Source organism: Leptodactylus fuscus, chromosome 1, assembly GCF_031893055.1.
Source record: "Leptodactylus fuscus isolate aLepFus1 chromosome 1, aLepFus1.hap2, whole genome shotgun sequence".
Taxonomy (NCBI): Eukaryota; Metazoa; Chordata; class Amphibia; order Anura; family Leptodactylidae; genus Leptodactylus; species Leptodactylus fuscus.
Genome location: NC_134265.1, coordinates 57,801,522 through 57,815,320, shown reverse-complemented (window position 1 = coordinate 57,815,320; position 13,799 = coordinate 57,801,522). Strand labels below are relative to the sequence as shown.

Genomic DNA, 13,799 nt, shown 5'->3' with positions numbered 1-13,799 from the left:
TTGAACAGATCCAGCAAGCCCAATCCTCATCTTCCCGGACATCTCCCATATATCTATATATGTATTTATTTATTATATACCACTATATTATACTTGTGGAATGTTCATCCATATTGTTGGATGGGACTGGCAGCATCAGCTTAGCAGCAAAGTATTGCCAAGTACAACAGATATATCATCCGAGGCCACAATGGAGCTGCAAGCAGATCTTCATCACTTCTGTTAATAGAAATGTAATGTAATCTAATTGTTTAATGAATTGTTATTTGATATAGTTAATTGGGATCAGGAATGAAGAATGTTGTAGAGACACTGAATGTGTAGCATTTTGTAGATGAGTCTATTAACAAGGTCCCAGTCCAGGTGCCAAGGTAAGTCATATTGGGGCTTGTATTACGCTGCTGCCGCACAACACCATGTGGCCGGTAACCAGGAGCATCAATGTTTCACCATCTTTGGTGAAAACTCCTATGTCTCAGCTGGGGTGGAACCATATTACGTGGCAGATCCTGAAGAAGACTCAGTGTGGTGAAGTTTTGGTGTTTAGGATGTAACTTAATGGTAGGTTGGTCTACCTGTCCTTTAACATGACATTTTATGTTTAGTGGTAGCAAAAAAAAACTTCCTTTAAGTGGTTCATTCTTATTTGTTCTTATTTATCAGGTGGGAATTCTATAAGTTTTTCTGTAAAAGTAGGCTGTAACTATAAGTGTAAGAACACCTGATGTGGCTGTCACTTATAGCCAGAGCCCACGCACACGTATCGGGCAGTGGCCGCATGGTTTTGTTGGTGATTGTCTTTGGGTGGGTTTTTGGCAGCTAGTGGCAGTGTACCTTGAGGCATTACTGTAAGTGTATATTAAAACATTGCGATCATGGCATTGTTGCAGCCACATCAAAAAAAGGAATGTATTTTTTATCACTTATATCAATGGGGGTGTGGTTTTGTGGTGAAAAATGTAATTCATACAAATCCGCAACCACATCTTAAATTTCCTTTTAAAGAAGCTTTTTCTTTTCTTCTAATGCAGTTCATTGTCTTCATTTACTCTTCGCTCTGGGCCAAGGATTGTCATGACTCTCCTAATTCTCCTCTAAGTATGTTGGTCAGCTTTTCTACGTGTGGACTGTCCACCACAGGCTGACATAAATGTGCATAGAGGAAATGGGGAAGAAACGGAATTTATACTCAGCCAAATAGCAGCATCAAATCAGTCTCCAGCACATAGTTGTTTCCACCAGATTCAGAAGCTCAGCTCGGAATGCACTCCCTCGGCTCGGAGCATCAGACTTCGACAAAGGTACTAATCCGAAACGCGTCAGTCTGACGCCCATGCTCCTGTGAGATGTGTGCTGTCATCTTTATTATGCTATTTTAATCAATAAAGAAGAATTTTTCAATTTTCCACGAAACTTGGCTGGAATCAACTTTTATTTTGGATTTTGACATAAATGTGACCACATTACTTGGTCTATAGTCTGATAGAGGGGGCAGTAATTTTATCCCATATGCATGACCATATTCTAGCTTATAGTTGACTTTAAAGCTCTGGACTTCCAGCCATTACCATAGAATTTCATCTATATGGTGGTTTTATGGAGCGCTGCATCTGCGGGTAATTTTACACTTTTATTTTATATATTTTGTGTTTCTTGAATCTTTGTTGGTTTTATATAAACCGCATCAAGTCCCCAAATATTGCAGCCTGCTGGTGCTTTTACTCAGAGCTGTGACAAGGACAAGCCAGATACGGCTAGTAATATTCAAGAGTCTCGCTCTATTCTAACCTAGCCCTTTGTTGCAGATGTTATTTTCCAGCCAACCCCAAGTAGATAAACTGTGTCTTGCGGTTTCCGAGAAAAGTAGGAATATGTCAGTTAGTCTCCAGCAGAGTTTATTCCCCGTCCCTTTGACAACAAAAGTATTTTATTTTTTGATGGCTTTCATAATCTGCATTAAAACAGAGTTTGAGAGTGACACCTATTGGAGAACATGGGAATCGCATGTACTTTTTCATATGGCAAAGACTCTGCTTATCTATATTTATATTTATTTTATTTTTTTTAATTGTACGGTTACGGATTTCATATATATTTGTGTGTGTATATATATATATATATATATATATATATATATATATATATATATACTGTGTGTGTGTGTGTGTGTGTATATATATATATATATATATATATATATATATATATTTATTATTATTATTGATTAATTTGATCAATTATTGTAAATTTGATGGAGCATGCCATTTTATATCTGACCTGCACAGACTGTCATTGCTTATTAGTGGCAGGTTTGTATGTCGGTAGCTCTGATTCCTCTATTTTTCTATAGCCTGCTCCGACTCCTTTATTAAATGGCTGGCCGTGGTCAGATAGAAGCAATAAAGATCATATAATTCATGAAAAAAACAGTGATTGAATTCCTATGAAAGTAAATCTGTAACAAATTATGTGACTAATTATTCAATATTAATAATTGTATAATATAATTTAAAAATGAATAAATTCTTTATTTTGAAGCCCGACTTAGTAACTTTTTTTCCCATTATGCTCCAGACTTTGATTCCATAACCCAGATTTGTGATTTATTTTATCCTTTTATGTGTTTTATTTATTCCTTCCCCCCAGTTCGGATACTTTGTTACTTCCCCAGTTTTCCGCTACCTGATCTTGAGCTCTCTCACACTAGGGCTATATTCCTAGTTTGCAGCTATAACCTACTTAGTAGTAATAGTTATACAAGGTTGAGCTGATATACTATAGGTCATAGCAGGAATTGGTTGTGTCCACTCTCTTATTGTCTATAGAATAGAACATTAGGCCTCATGTATCAAATTGTCTCAGCGTAAGAGTGTCCGTGTTATCCATTGCAACCAAACTTCAGCTTTCATTTCCAAAACGGGCCCCATTGTTCACATCAGATTGGTTTCCTGCTAAATATAAAATAAATCAGAATGTCTTGGAAGGAAAGAAAATCCTTTTAATATCAATATTTTCCATTTCTTATTACTAGTTTCTGGGATCATTGTCCATGTATATTAATTACTGTTACGAAGGGTTTGCTGAATCAGTGTCTATACATCCATGACACACAGTCTGTAACCTGGGGGATGGCGGTGTATATTACAGACACATTCCTGATCATTATTATTATTGTGTTGTGTTATTTTCTTCCGATGTTTGCATGACCTTACAGCAGGAATAGCTTAACACATATGTATGCCTTCTATATAGTCTACATTGTTATATGCTCTATGTAGAATGAATGGGCTGTAAATTCCTGCATTGTGTAGCACAATCCATGCGAAACCTCCAAGAATAAGACATAGATGGTTCTACCTGGAGATTTTCAGACAGTAAAGTAGCTTACATACAGCCTATACAGAGACAGCATTTAGTTTTGTTGTTTTGTACTTTACTATATGCTTTTGTATTCCATCCGGACAGCAGCTAAAGTAGATCACAATGGCTGCTCCTTGGTTTGGTAATCGGGCAAGTTCAGGCGATGGAATTTTAATATGGTTTGCTACGTATTGCATGACAAAATCTGCATCAAACCATTGTTTTCAATGGGAATCCACATTGCTGTTTGCATGGCCACGACTTTTCAATTCAATCAATAATAACCTATTAACTTTAGCAAAGCAGGTGGCCACGCGTGGATTGGCCTCATTGAATCGGAATGTATCCCAATGCAGATCTGCAGCTTGTTCAATCTCTTGACAAGTTTATATTGGACAGTGATCAGGAATGAAGCGTTCCTTACGATTTTCGCCCCGTGTACCTACACTGCTGCTTCCAACAATATTTGTCACAGTTGGTGATTTTACACCACCCTCGCCACTTTCCTAAAAGGGAGCATGAGGAGGACGGCCTCAGAGGTTTTTCTAAAATCTTTTTAGTACAGCCAGACGCGCTTGATAAATGACAAGGTATCAAAGCGTCTTAAATCGGGTGCGTCATCTGCCGGGTCAGAAGTTATCAAGACCGATGGGGAAACTGAATACTCCCCCATTGTATCATTTGCTCTTCAGTCATCAAGGTTTACACGTACACAGAATAAGAACGGACACTGGCTTGAATAAAAAGGTGACAGATCATGTCAGACATGAATGGGGAGATGTTGTCTTTTTGGCCTTAAAGGAATTGTTCACTTTCATTATATTAAAGGCCTATTCATAATATAGGCCATCAGTTCTAGATCAATGGAGGTTGACTGTCAAATACCCCCTTGGCCTATTATACAGATGCTCCATTAATTTGTGAAAGTGGATGATCCCTTTAAGGTAGAAGCATTCATTGGTCATGGGTATACCAACGCATGACTCAGTTGTCAGTTCTGTCCATCTTGTCTCACAAGCCCACCAATCTAGAGGACCACTTTGCAGTGTAATTTTGGGTTGCCAATTGTAAGAAATTTAATGTTCAGAATATAAAACATGTCTGATACCTGTATAGCGGTATGCGGTACCAGAAAGGCCTTGAGACCTACAAGATGGATGGCCAGACCAGGTCTACTAGATGTCTAGGTGGTATTTAGAAGAGCCAGGGACACTTCATTATGGTGCCAGAAGTATATTAAAGTCAGAATAGCAGAGTTGTTTGTGTCGGCACAGTTTAATGAGTTGTATTTTCTAAAACAATCAGCAGACAATGGAAAGACATCAGTGCACACATTGCAGTGCCACTCACCTATTGAAAGCCCATTAGTATAATGACTTCTTGATGTTACATCAATGTGCTTTATTTATAAAATATGGAGCAAATTAAATTGTCTATTGTATGAAAGAGAAGGAGGGAAGCCGCCAAATTACAGGTGTAGCAAACAAAACCATTGATAATTGCATCAATAAATTTTAGGTCCCCTGCTCTGTGCGGAGGAGATATGCCGTGCCTGCCATTAATGCTCACGCTGTGCAAGTAATGTCATTACAAATATATGGCAGGGTTTTGTACTTATTTATCTGGAGCCCCCTCCATCTTCATGGAGCCGTTATATTGACTGCTGTGCTGCGCACTAAACTTCTAGAGGAGGGAGAGGTGAAGCAAGACCGTGCTTTGTCCTGATGTATGATAAACCTGAGAGGTGGTCGCTTGTATCACAGTATAAGATAGTAGTATATTGAAAACCGCCAAAGCCTGTATAGGACAGTGACCGACAGTGTCTGTAAAGTGTTAACACTATACAAGTAAGAGAAGTAAATAAATCAATGACTGTTGTACTGTATATGCCAGGTATAGCAAATATCCTACATATAGTGATCTGATGTGTAGAAACTCTGGTTACTAGCCGCAGAGGAAATGCATGCCGATTACATAAATTATTATTATTATTTATTATTGTTTATATAGCGCCATTAATTCCATGGTGCTTTACATTTGAGGGTTCACATACAGTACACAAAATATACAAATAGATATAATACTAACAATGACCGACTGGCACAGTGGGGTAGAGGGCCCTGCCCGCGCACTGATGTACTACATGGACGGGTCAGATCCATTAAAGTCATTATGTTAGAGCCTCTGGCTATAGAAGGGGGTCTGAAAGGGGATGCCCCACAATAACAATTTATAGCCTATCCACAGGGTAGATGAGGTGGGAGTCTTGATCATTAGAGTAGGGGTCCCATGATCCCCATTTGATTTGGGCAACTGTTGTGCATGTGCATCTGCTACTCCATTAATACTCTGAGACTACGGAGATGACAGAGTACAGAGCTCTGCTATCTATGCCGGTCCCATTGAAATCCATTTCCTTGATGGAAGTGGGACCCCCCCCCCCCCCAGCAATCAGACCCTAGTCACCTATCCTGTGAAAAACTCCTTTATAAGCAATGTGTCACTAGAAACTGACCTATTTTTGTAAGCCATGTTTTTATGTTAAACACTTATAAAAGAAAACCCTTACAGAATATGCAATCGTCACTTCATTTGCAGACAGCATCACAATAGAAGATAGCACCTCTTTATGCATTACAGTAGAAGCTCACCCCTCTATATAGATAAATGCACATCACATCCAGCAATGTGTCCATTAGAGGGCGTTCACTCTACCCTACTATGTTCATAACTGACATTAGCGGACACTAACTGATGTTAATGTGTCTGGTTTTTCTACTGATCCATTTAATGACACACGAACATTAGTTTTATTTTACTGTCCACTTTTTGCTGCCCAGATATAAAAAAAATTTTTTAAAAAAAACTCAGTCAGACTATAAACACAGATTTAATTGTAATTGTAGAGAATCCGTGAATATGATGCCTATATTGCCATATTGAATCTTCTGATAAAGACTCCTTTTCTACATATACCATCTTAGGGATGTAGACATCACAAGACCATGACCGCCCATAGATTGTCGTCTTTTGTCATTTTGATTAAACCCTATTCAGACCTTATTTCTGCTATCCAGGAGACGAGTGTTGCTTTTATTCCCCGTTTAGCCTTCGCCCAGTATACTTAGTGAATTACATGTGGTTACAATAAGGTCTGTGATATTTATAAAGTATAAGTTTAGGTACATGAATGGCTGTAACTTGTAGAACGACTCCAACTAGTATTGAATATGGGTCTGCAGTCATTCGGGGATGGATATATCAATGGCGCATAAACCAGGAGAGTTGTCTTTGTGTTACCCATTGCTTTGTGTACTTAACAACCACATTGTGTGCATATTATGATATTATATATATCAACCTTGACTTGCTCTTGTACCTTCGCGTTTTCAATAGAAAATAAAACAGATGTAAAATAGATAATCCAAAATTGCCTCTGTAGTCTACAAAGATGAAGATTTTACAATTGCCATGTATCTTCATTACCCTGATTTTTAATCATTTCTATTTTTTGTGTAAATATGTTGGATAGATTCCCATTACTAGAACCCATCAACAAGCTGCTGTTGCCAAGTGGTAGCACTTAGTTTTTTGGTATGTGAGTTTTTGTGAGAGGAAACCCATACAAACACGGAGAGAACATACAAACTCCTTACCGATGTAGACTTTGGCAGGATTCGAACCCAGGACTCCAGCGCTTGTTTTTTGGGGGTTTTTTTTGTTAAAGTTTGCCAAACAACCCCTTTATTATACCTTATGGTCATGTTCACATATCTGATGTTTTATGTGTCCGACACAGAATCCACAGCAGAAATTGGACGTTGAACCTAGAGATTTCAGCTGTTGATTTGCAGTGTTATACACTGTGGTTCCACCCACAGATTAGCCCTATAGAATGGGATTTATCCACGTGTGATAACCTGCCTCAATTTCCACTTCAGTAACTAAAATGTTACGTATTGGCGTGGATGTCAAATCCATGTGAACAATTCTGCGCCACGCAGACTACGGAGATGATTCACATCGAAATCAATTGAAGGCTGATTTTATGCAGATTTCACCATGGAATATACTGTGAAATTCTGTTGCTTGAGCATATCCTAATAGGTTATAATAAGCTGCGGGGTAAGATGCAAAAAAATCCTGTAACTTCAGCAAGCTTGCTTGACCGGTTCCAGGTAGAAATCTTTTTTTCTACGCTGGAAAGCAAAAAATAAATAAAAATTTGACTTTACCCTTTTTGGCCATTGGTGGATGTGAACGTGTCCTCTACTTTCTAGACCTTTCACAGGTGATGAGATAGATAGATAGATAGATAGATAGATAGATAGATAGATAGATAGATGTGTGTGTATTTATGTTATGGTTTGGTTTTTTTTTCCTCCCTTATTTCCCAATAATCGTGCAATACTTTGCTTAATAAACTATAATAATGTGTCTTTGTATTTGTCAACAGATGCAGATGCGGTCGTGTTGTCATCTTTCTTTAATGGAAGACCCCATAACTGCTGATAAATATTTTAATATGCGTCATAAAATATTAACTATATTGTGCTCGATCTGTTTATTGAAACCTCTCTGAAATCTATTATGAATATTAATGTTAGTCTAGGCAGGATTTGCATGTCGTATTCTAGTTTATGCCATCGTAGTGTTGTATCTGGAAGACGTCTAAATCCGTTTCCCCTACGTGTTAATGACTTGGCTTTATTTAGAACTTGTTGGCATACTTTCAGCCTTATTGCCTGTTTGTTGGCACATTAAACCTCGTGTGCTGTTAACCTGTGGCTCTCCAGTTGTTAGCCAGCGACAACATCCAGCCCGCTGTGCGAGTTAATAGAACCATGATCCACGCGGCTTTTCTTCTACGCAGCATAAGCCCACATGTTCTTGAGAAAAGCCCCAGAGGGATCAATGATTTCTCTCTCTTTTTCTTCCGTGTTCTCTCTGTGGAATGCAAAGCTCTGGTGTAAAATACCCATGACATAATGCCTAGCCTGCAACATAGGAATGCAAAGGGGCATAGCCAGACACTTTGTATATGGATACCCAACTATGTCATTCTGGCAGAGCTGGTTTGTGACTGTAAGGGTTAACTGTGTCATTTCTCCTTAAAATATTGCCAAAATCAGATACTATTTTGTTTGGTAATGTGCGAATTGTGAGTTTTTGATGGCGTCTGAAATTGTAGAGCTGTCGGGACATATCTGATCATCTTATTTATTTAAAGGGGACCTGTCACCTCTCCTGATATGTTTAGCAAATATTTGCATTTCTCACACTATAGCAATTCTGAATAATCTCTTAGAACTGTGTTGTGATGTTCCTCTGTTATTCCTCCTAATACATTGATAGTTGGGGTTACCAATCAGTGCTTGGGTCTGCCTATGTAGGGACACACCCCTTTGGCAAGAAAAATGGACTAAACCAGTTGTCAAATATTCATAAATGTCCAGGACAAATGACCCGGCGCAGAGTTCTTAGGAAAGCATTATTTTATGGGGAACATTAGGGTTTACTAAAATAGACAATCCTATTTAAAGGAATTGTCTGTTCTTATTTAATATAGGAGACCCACATAAAGAAAAGTAGTAGAATGTTATTAATAAAAATGCAAAAATCCTGACACTGGTTGATCTATGTATTGTACTATAGGCTGCTGTAAAACAGATCTGGAGCGCATTCTTGATCAAGTTAGATTTATTCATGGTATTATTAGGGTTTTCCCCCAGATAAATGGGGAATTTTAATAATCCCGTATAATCTATAATGTAAATGATCAGTAACTTTTCAACAAACTTTGCGAATCAATAATACAACCAAATATAAATTTCACATATATGATTTTATTCCTGGTCCCTCCTGTTAAACTGACATTCACTCTGAAGTCTCTGCTGACTCCATGCACTTTCTATCTCCTAGAGATATGCCCCCGATTAGGGAGTTTCTTTCTCACCCCAAGCGCTTTATTCACATCAGTACAGGATGTACGTCCCTCTAATGTCCTGAGTGAAAAATGCTGAATAAAAGCCCTATAAATGGCCAATAATTCCGAATGTACACTCACGGTACTAATGATTTCTGCAAAGTTTGTTCAGAGGTAAAATACGCTTTAAGTAATTCTATACTACGAGATTTGAAGCAGCCATAAAGGCTTAGGTTTTCACTGGAATAGTTTTGTGTATCCCAATTTTAACACCTATTTCATCAGGTGTGCGTTATGTCACGGTTGAAGGGTTTTGGTTGGGACCCACACTGACTGCAAGAACAGATGGGTCTCCCCATTCTTGTGATGAATTCCATGTCTGAAAAGAATGACTACTGTTTTCTTATGTACAATGAACTTTAATAGAGAGAGAAGCTGAAGTGTGCAAGGTTAAATTTCCTTCTGGTCTCAAGATGTCTGGCAATAGCTAACTCTCCTCTTCCCATTCAGAACACATGCACACTTGGCCATGACAAGCGTGTATACGAATGAGGTAGTTGGCTGTCAGGAGAAATAGCTGTTGGCTGGAAGCTTTTGATGATGTAAGGGCTCGTTCACACGGGGGTTCCGCGTGTACATATTCTGTCACGTCTGCCACGACGGGATGCCGGTGAAGTGCACTGGCATCCTGTCACATCATTCCGTGATGGATTAAGCCCAAATGAAAGGGCCGGACCTCGCGCTGCAGACGCCGCGGCTGAATCAGCCGCAGAATCCACAGCAAAATAGAGCAGCTCGCTTCTTTTTTTTCTGCTAAAAGCTAACGGAAAAAAGAAGCGAGCAGCTCCCATTGAAGTAAATGGGATCAGCGGATTTTCAGGCGGATTCTGCGTCAAATTCACTGTCAATTTGCCTCGTGTGAATTAGCCCTAAAGACACCTTAGTGTTGTCAGTCACTGTGTGCACAGGTTAAGCAGGACTCTCTGTCTCTTCTAGAAGTCCTGGCAGGAATTGCTCTACTTGGTATTTAGAAATCCTGCTCTGAATCCCATACACGTATGTAATTTCAAAGCTCCGCTATCCTACTCTGACTCACATACACCTATATGTCACAGAGCTCTGCTGTCCTACTCTGTATCACATACACATCGGTGTGGCCATCCTGCTCTCAAATCGGGGTGGAAGAAATCACCTGGCAGGTTCACTTTAACCTTTAGGTATTTTTGTGTAGGTGATGGTATGGTGGCCTGTATTCAATGGAGTTGGTCTGGGTCATGCTCTTAGATGACAGAGTTACAGATAAGACTGACACTAATGACAACATTTTGTTTCCTTGCAGAGTGCCGCAGCTGCACCCAGTCCTGTTCTAGGAAATATGCCCCCGGGGGATGGAATGCCAGTGGGTCCAGTTCCTCCTGGATTCTTTCAGGTATGCGTAGACTAAACATCAACACAGAGGCCGCTGACTGCAGATTCTTCATGTAATTCTGCATATACTGTCTCTTGTTAGAAGCTGCCGGAGTGCGTTTTATGCAGCGTCTCTATTGTGGTGCCTAATAATGGATAGTTCACCTTCCTCACCTCTTGTTATATTACTATAAAGAACATTCAGATGCAACATACAAGTCATCTCAGATGCCAGCAGGGCAGTAAATTCACCACATTAAAGTTATTTTGACAGAATAGCTGTTTGCTGTCTTTTTACAGTTAAGGCTGGTCTTACACGACCGTATTGAATGTACGGTCCGCAAGTTGCTGATCAGCAACACTAGTTCCTGATCAGCAACATAGACTCTGCAGATGTCCGTGTCCTGCCGCACTCGCCCATAGAGTTCTGTGGGCGAGTCCGTGCAGTGACGCAATTCACAGCCATTACGGACATGTGCTATAAATTGCGGACCATGGTTGCGGCCCGGCCACACCGGCCCGGCCCCCCGCTGTAGTACGCCAGAGCGGTTCTTCATTGAAGTCAGAGGAGTACACTCCAGCTTCACTTGACATGCCCCATACCTCTGCCCAGCGCCGCACCTCCCATGAGGCGACCTGAAGCGACCGCTTCAGGCGGCGCTATACCGAGGCCCCGGGGGAGGGCGGCATTTTTGCTGAGCTAAGCCAGTCCAGGACAAGCTGTCCTGGACTGGCGTAGCGTCACCGTCTCGGCAGCCCGGCACGGGAAGCGAGCGCCGGATTGGGGCGGCCCTGTGGACGCAGCGCTGCTCCAGCGGCCGCCCCTCACACTTAGCAGAGAGCAGGTCCTCTCCCTGCCTGCTTTCTGCCTGCTAACAACGCTCGCCCCACCCCCTCCGCTCGGCCCCGCCCCCTCAGCTTTCAGACGTCCGCCTCAGGCGGCACAAACCCTAGGTTCACCTCTGCCTCTGTCACTCGTGCACCGAAACACTTGTGTGTTGTTGTTTTTTTTCATATAATGAAAAATTTTACAAACTTCCAATATAACTTTCTGTATTATTTATTTATTATTTGATTTGAAGATCATGAGAAATTAAGTAATATTACTTGCAAAAACAGCACAGTAGTTAAAAATCTGGAGTCTGAACATGATGCAGATTTGCAATAAAAAAAGTTGTTGTTGCTTTAAATAGTGAAGGTTTACAGCAAGCAGTGATATTAAAGTTCATGTTTCATAATGTTTACATAGCAGGCGTCACGCTGCTCACTTACTGTGCGTGTATCGGTGGCGTTAGGTACTGCAGAGCTGACAACAATGGAGCAGTGAGCTCACACAGAGTTTTTTGTTAAGGATTTTGACGCGGAATCCACATTAAAATCTGCCTCCAAAAACAGCCTCACAGTAGAGTCCTATGTAATCCACTAGTGTTTTTTCCCGCTAGCAGAAAAAAGAAGCGACATGACCTTTCTTCAGGCAGATTCCGCCTGAAAAAATCATTGGGATCTGGAAACATCGCAGGCGGTTTTTGCAACCGCTAGCAGTTTTTTCAAGGTCCGTACACTGTGCTGGAAGAAAAAAAACAACTAAAAACTCCTCAAAAAAAGCTCCAAAAAAAACCCCTCATGTAAAAAAACATTTCCTAATTCCTGAATTGTTTTTTTTCCTCTCCAAAATCCTCGCCAAAAAATCTCAGCCTAAGGGTCAGTGCACACAGAGTTTTTCGGTGCTGATTTTGATTCTGAATCCGCCTCAAAATTGGCCTCCAAAAAAGCCTCCCATAATGTAATAGGTGAACGATCATATATAAAATGAAGTCAATAGGTTGTAGTTATTTAGTTTTCATGATCATTTGTTGGCTCTCGGCAGATTTGTGTGAAGAGAAGGTGTGGTGGTGTTAAAGATGTATTCCTATCCTATGAGTATAGCCGAAAATACTGACAGATTTTTTTTACCAACTCTTTACTGGGAGTCAAGAAAAATATCCTAGACAGTTCCAGTCCCAAAAAGTGACTGCCCCCTTTGCACAGATCAGGAGGGTGCGTATCTGTGTGCCTCCTATTGTTTTCAATGGGAGGCAGAGACTGGAGCAGGATGATGAAAAAAGTAAGGGTCCTGCTGGACCAGAACCAAACAGTCAGCTGATCTGCCACAATCAAGAGGGGCTGATCAGCGACTAAAAACTGGATAACAAAGAGGAATCTTAAGCGGTTGTTCCACTCAATACCTCTTCGTTATTTGTTGGCTGACCTGCCCCGGTACTATGTTATCCATCTGTACAATAGAGTGGTCATTAACACTCCCACCCTAGGGGCTCATGTTGGCTCACTCCATAAAGCAGAGAACGGGGTCAGATTGTCACATTCAAAAATAAACATTCCAAAAAATTTTAACATCCATTTGTAATAAAGCTTGATTTTAGATAAGGTGTTGTTTTCCACTGATACATTCATTATAGGGTGTCTTAGGCTTTCCTGTCTTCTCTCTGACTGAAGACAAGTAGATTGGGCTACAAGATATGGATATTTTATGTGTAGCTTTGGCTGTTGTTCCATTTATTCCGATCCCTCCCCTATTATAGTCATTGCCTCTCAGTCTAGAACAGAACTAGTATTAAATATTTAGGTGTCACTGTTCACTCCTCGCTTAGTATGACAGGAGCTCCAGTTATTACCTTTTTATGAGCCAATTCGGAGAACGTTGCAATTAACATATCATCGTCTCTTGGCGACATGATTGACAGCTCTTCATTTAATGACGGCTATTTCTGAACATGCCGTGCCTACCTGCTAGAAAGCCTAAGGAGCCGCCCAGCTAATGTAATGCTAGGCCTAAAGTACCGAACAACCCGCTCATCCCTGACCCCACAGTCCCGTTCTGTCGTGGTTATTTTCACAAGTTCTAAAACGTTCGCCGTCAAGCAGATTGTGTTTTATGCTTATTACTGTAACATTAAACTCTAAGTATCTGTGAAAAATATCTTCTGCAGTTTGACAGACTCGCTGAAGCAAAAATAGATGTATAAAAATCAACCGCAATAACATTAACGTTGTTACAGCCAAAACACCCCATGTTATCAAATCTGGGGATATTCTGGCCAATAACTGG

The 13,799-nt window shown here is 40.4% G+C and overlaps 1 protein-coding gene across 4 annotated transcripts in view; it reads left to right on the top strand.

The window, feature by feature from the left end:
* SSBP2 (single stranded DNA binding protein 2) overlaps positions 1-13,799 on the top strand; it is a 146,592-nt gene that overhangs the window by 111,284 nt on the left and 21,509 nt on the right. For all 4 annotated transcript variants that reach the window (XM_075271250.1, XM_075271258.1, XM_075271267.1 and 1 more), the window contains exon 5: positions 10,626-10,715. In XM_075271250.1, coding sequence (XP_075127351.1) covers positions 10,626-10,715 — 90 coding nt within the window. The remainder of the gene's footprint in view (positions 1-10,625; positions 10,716-13,799) is intronic.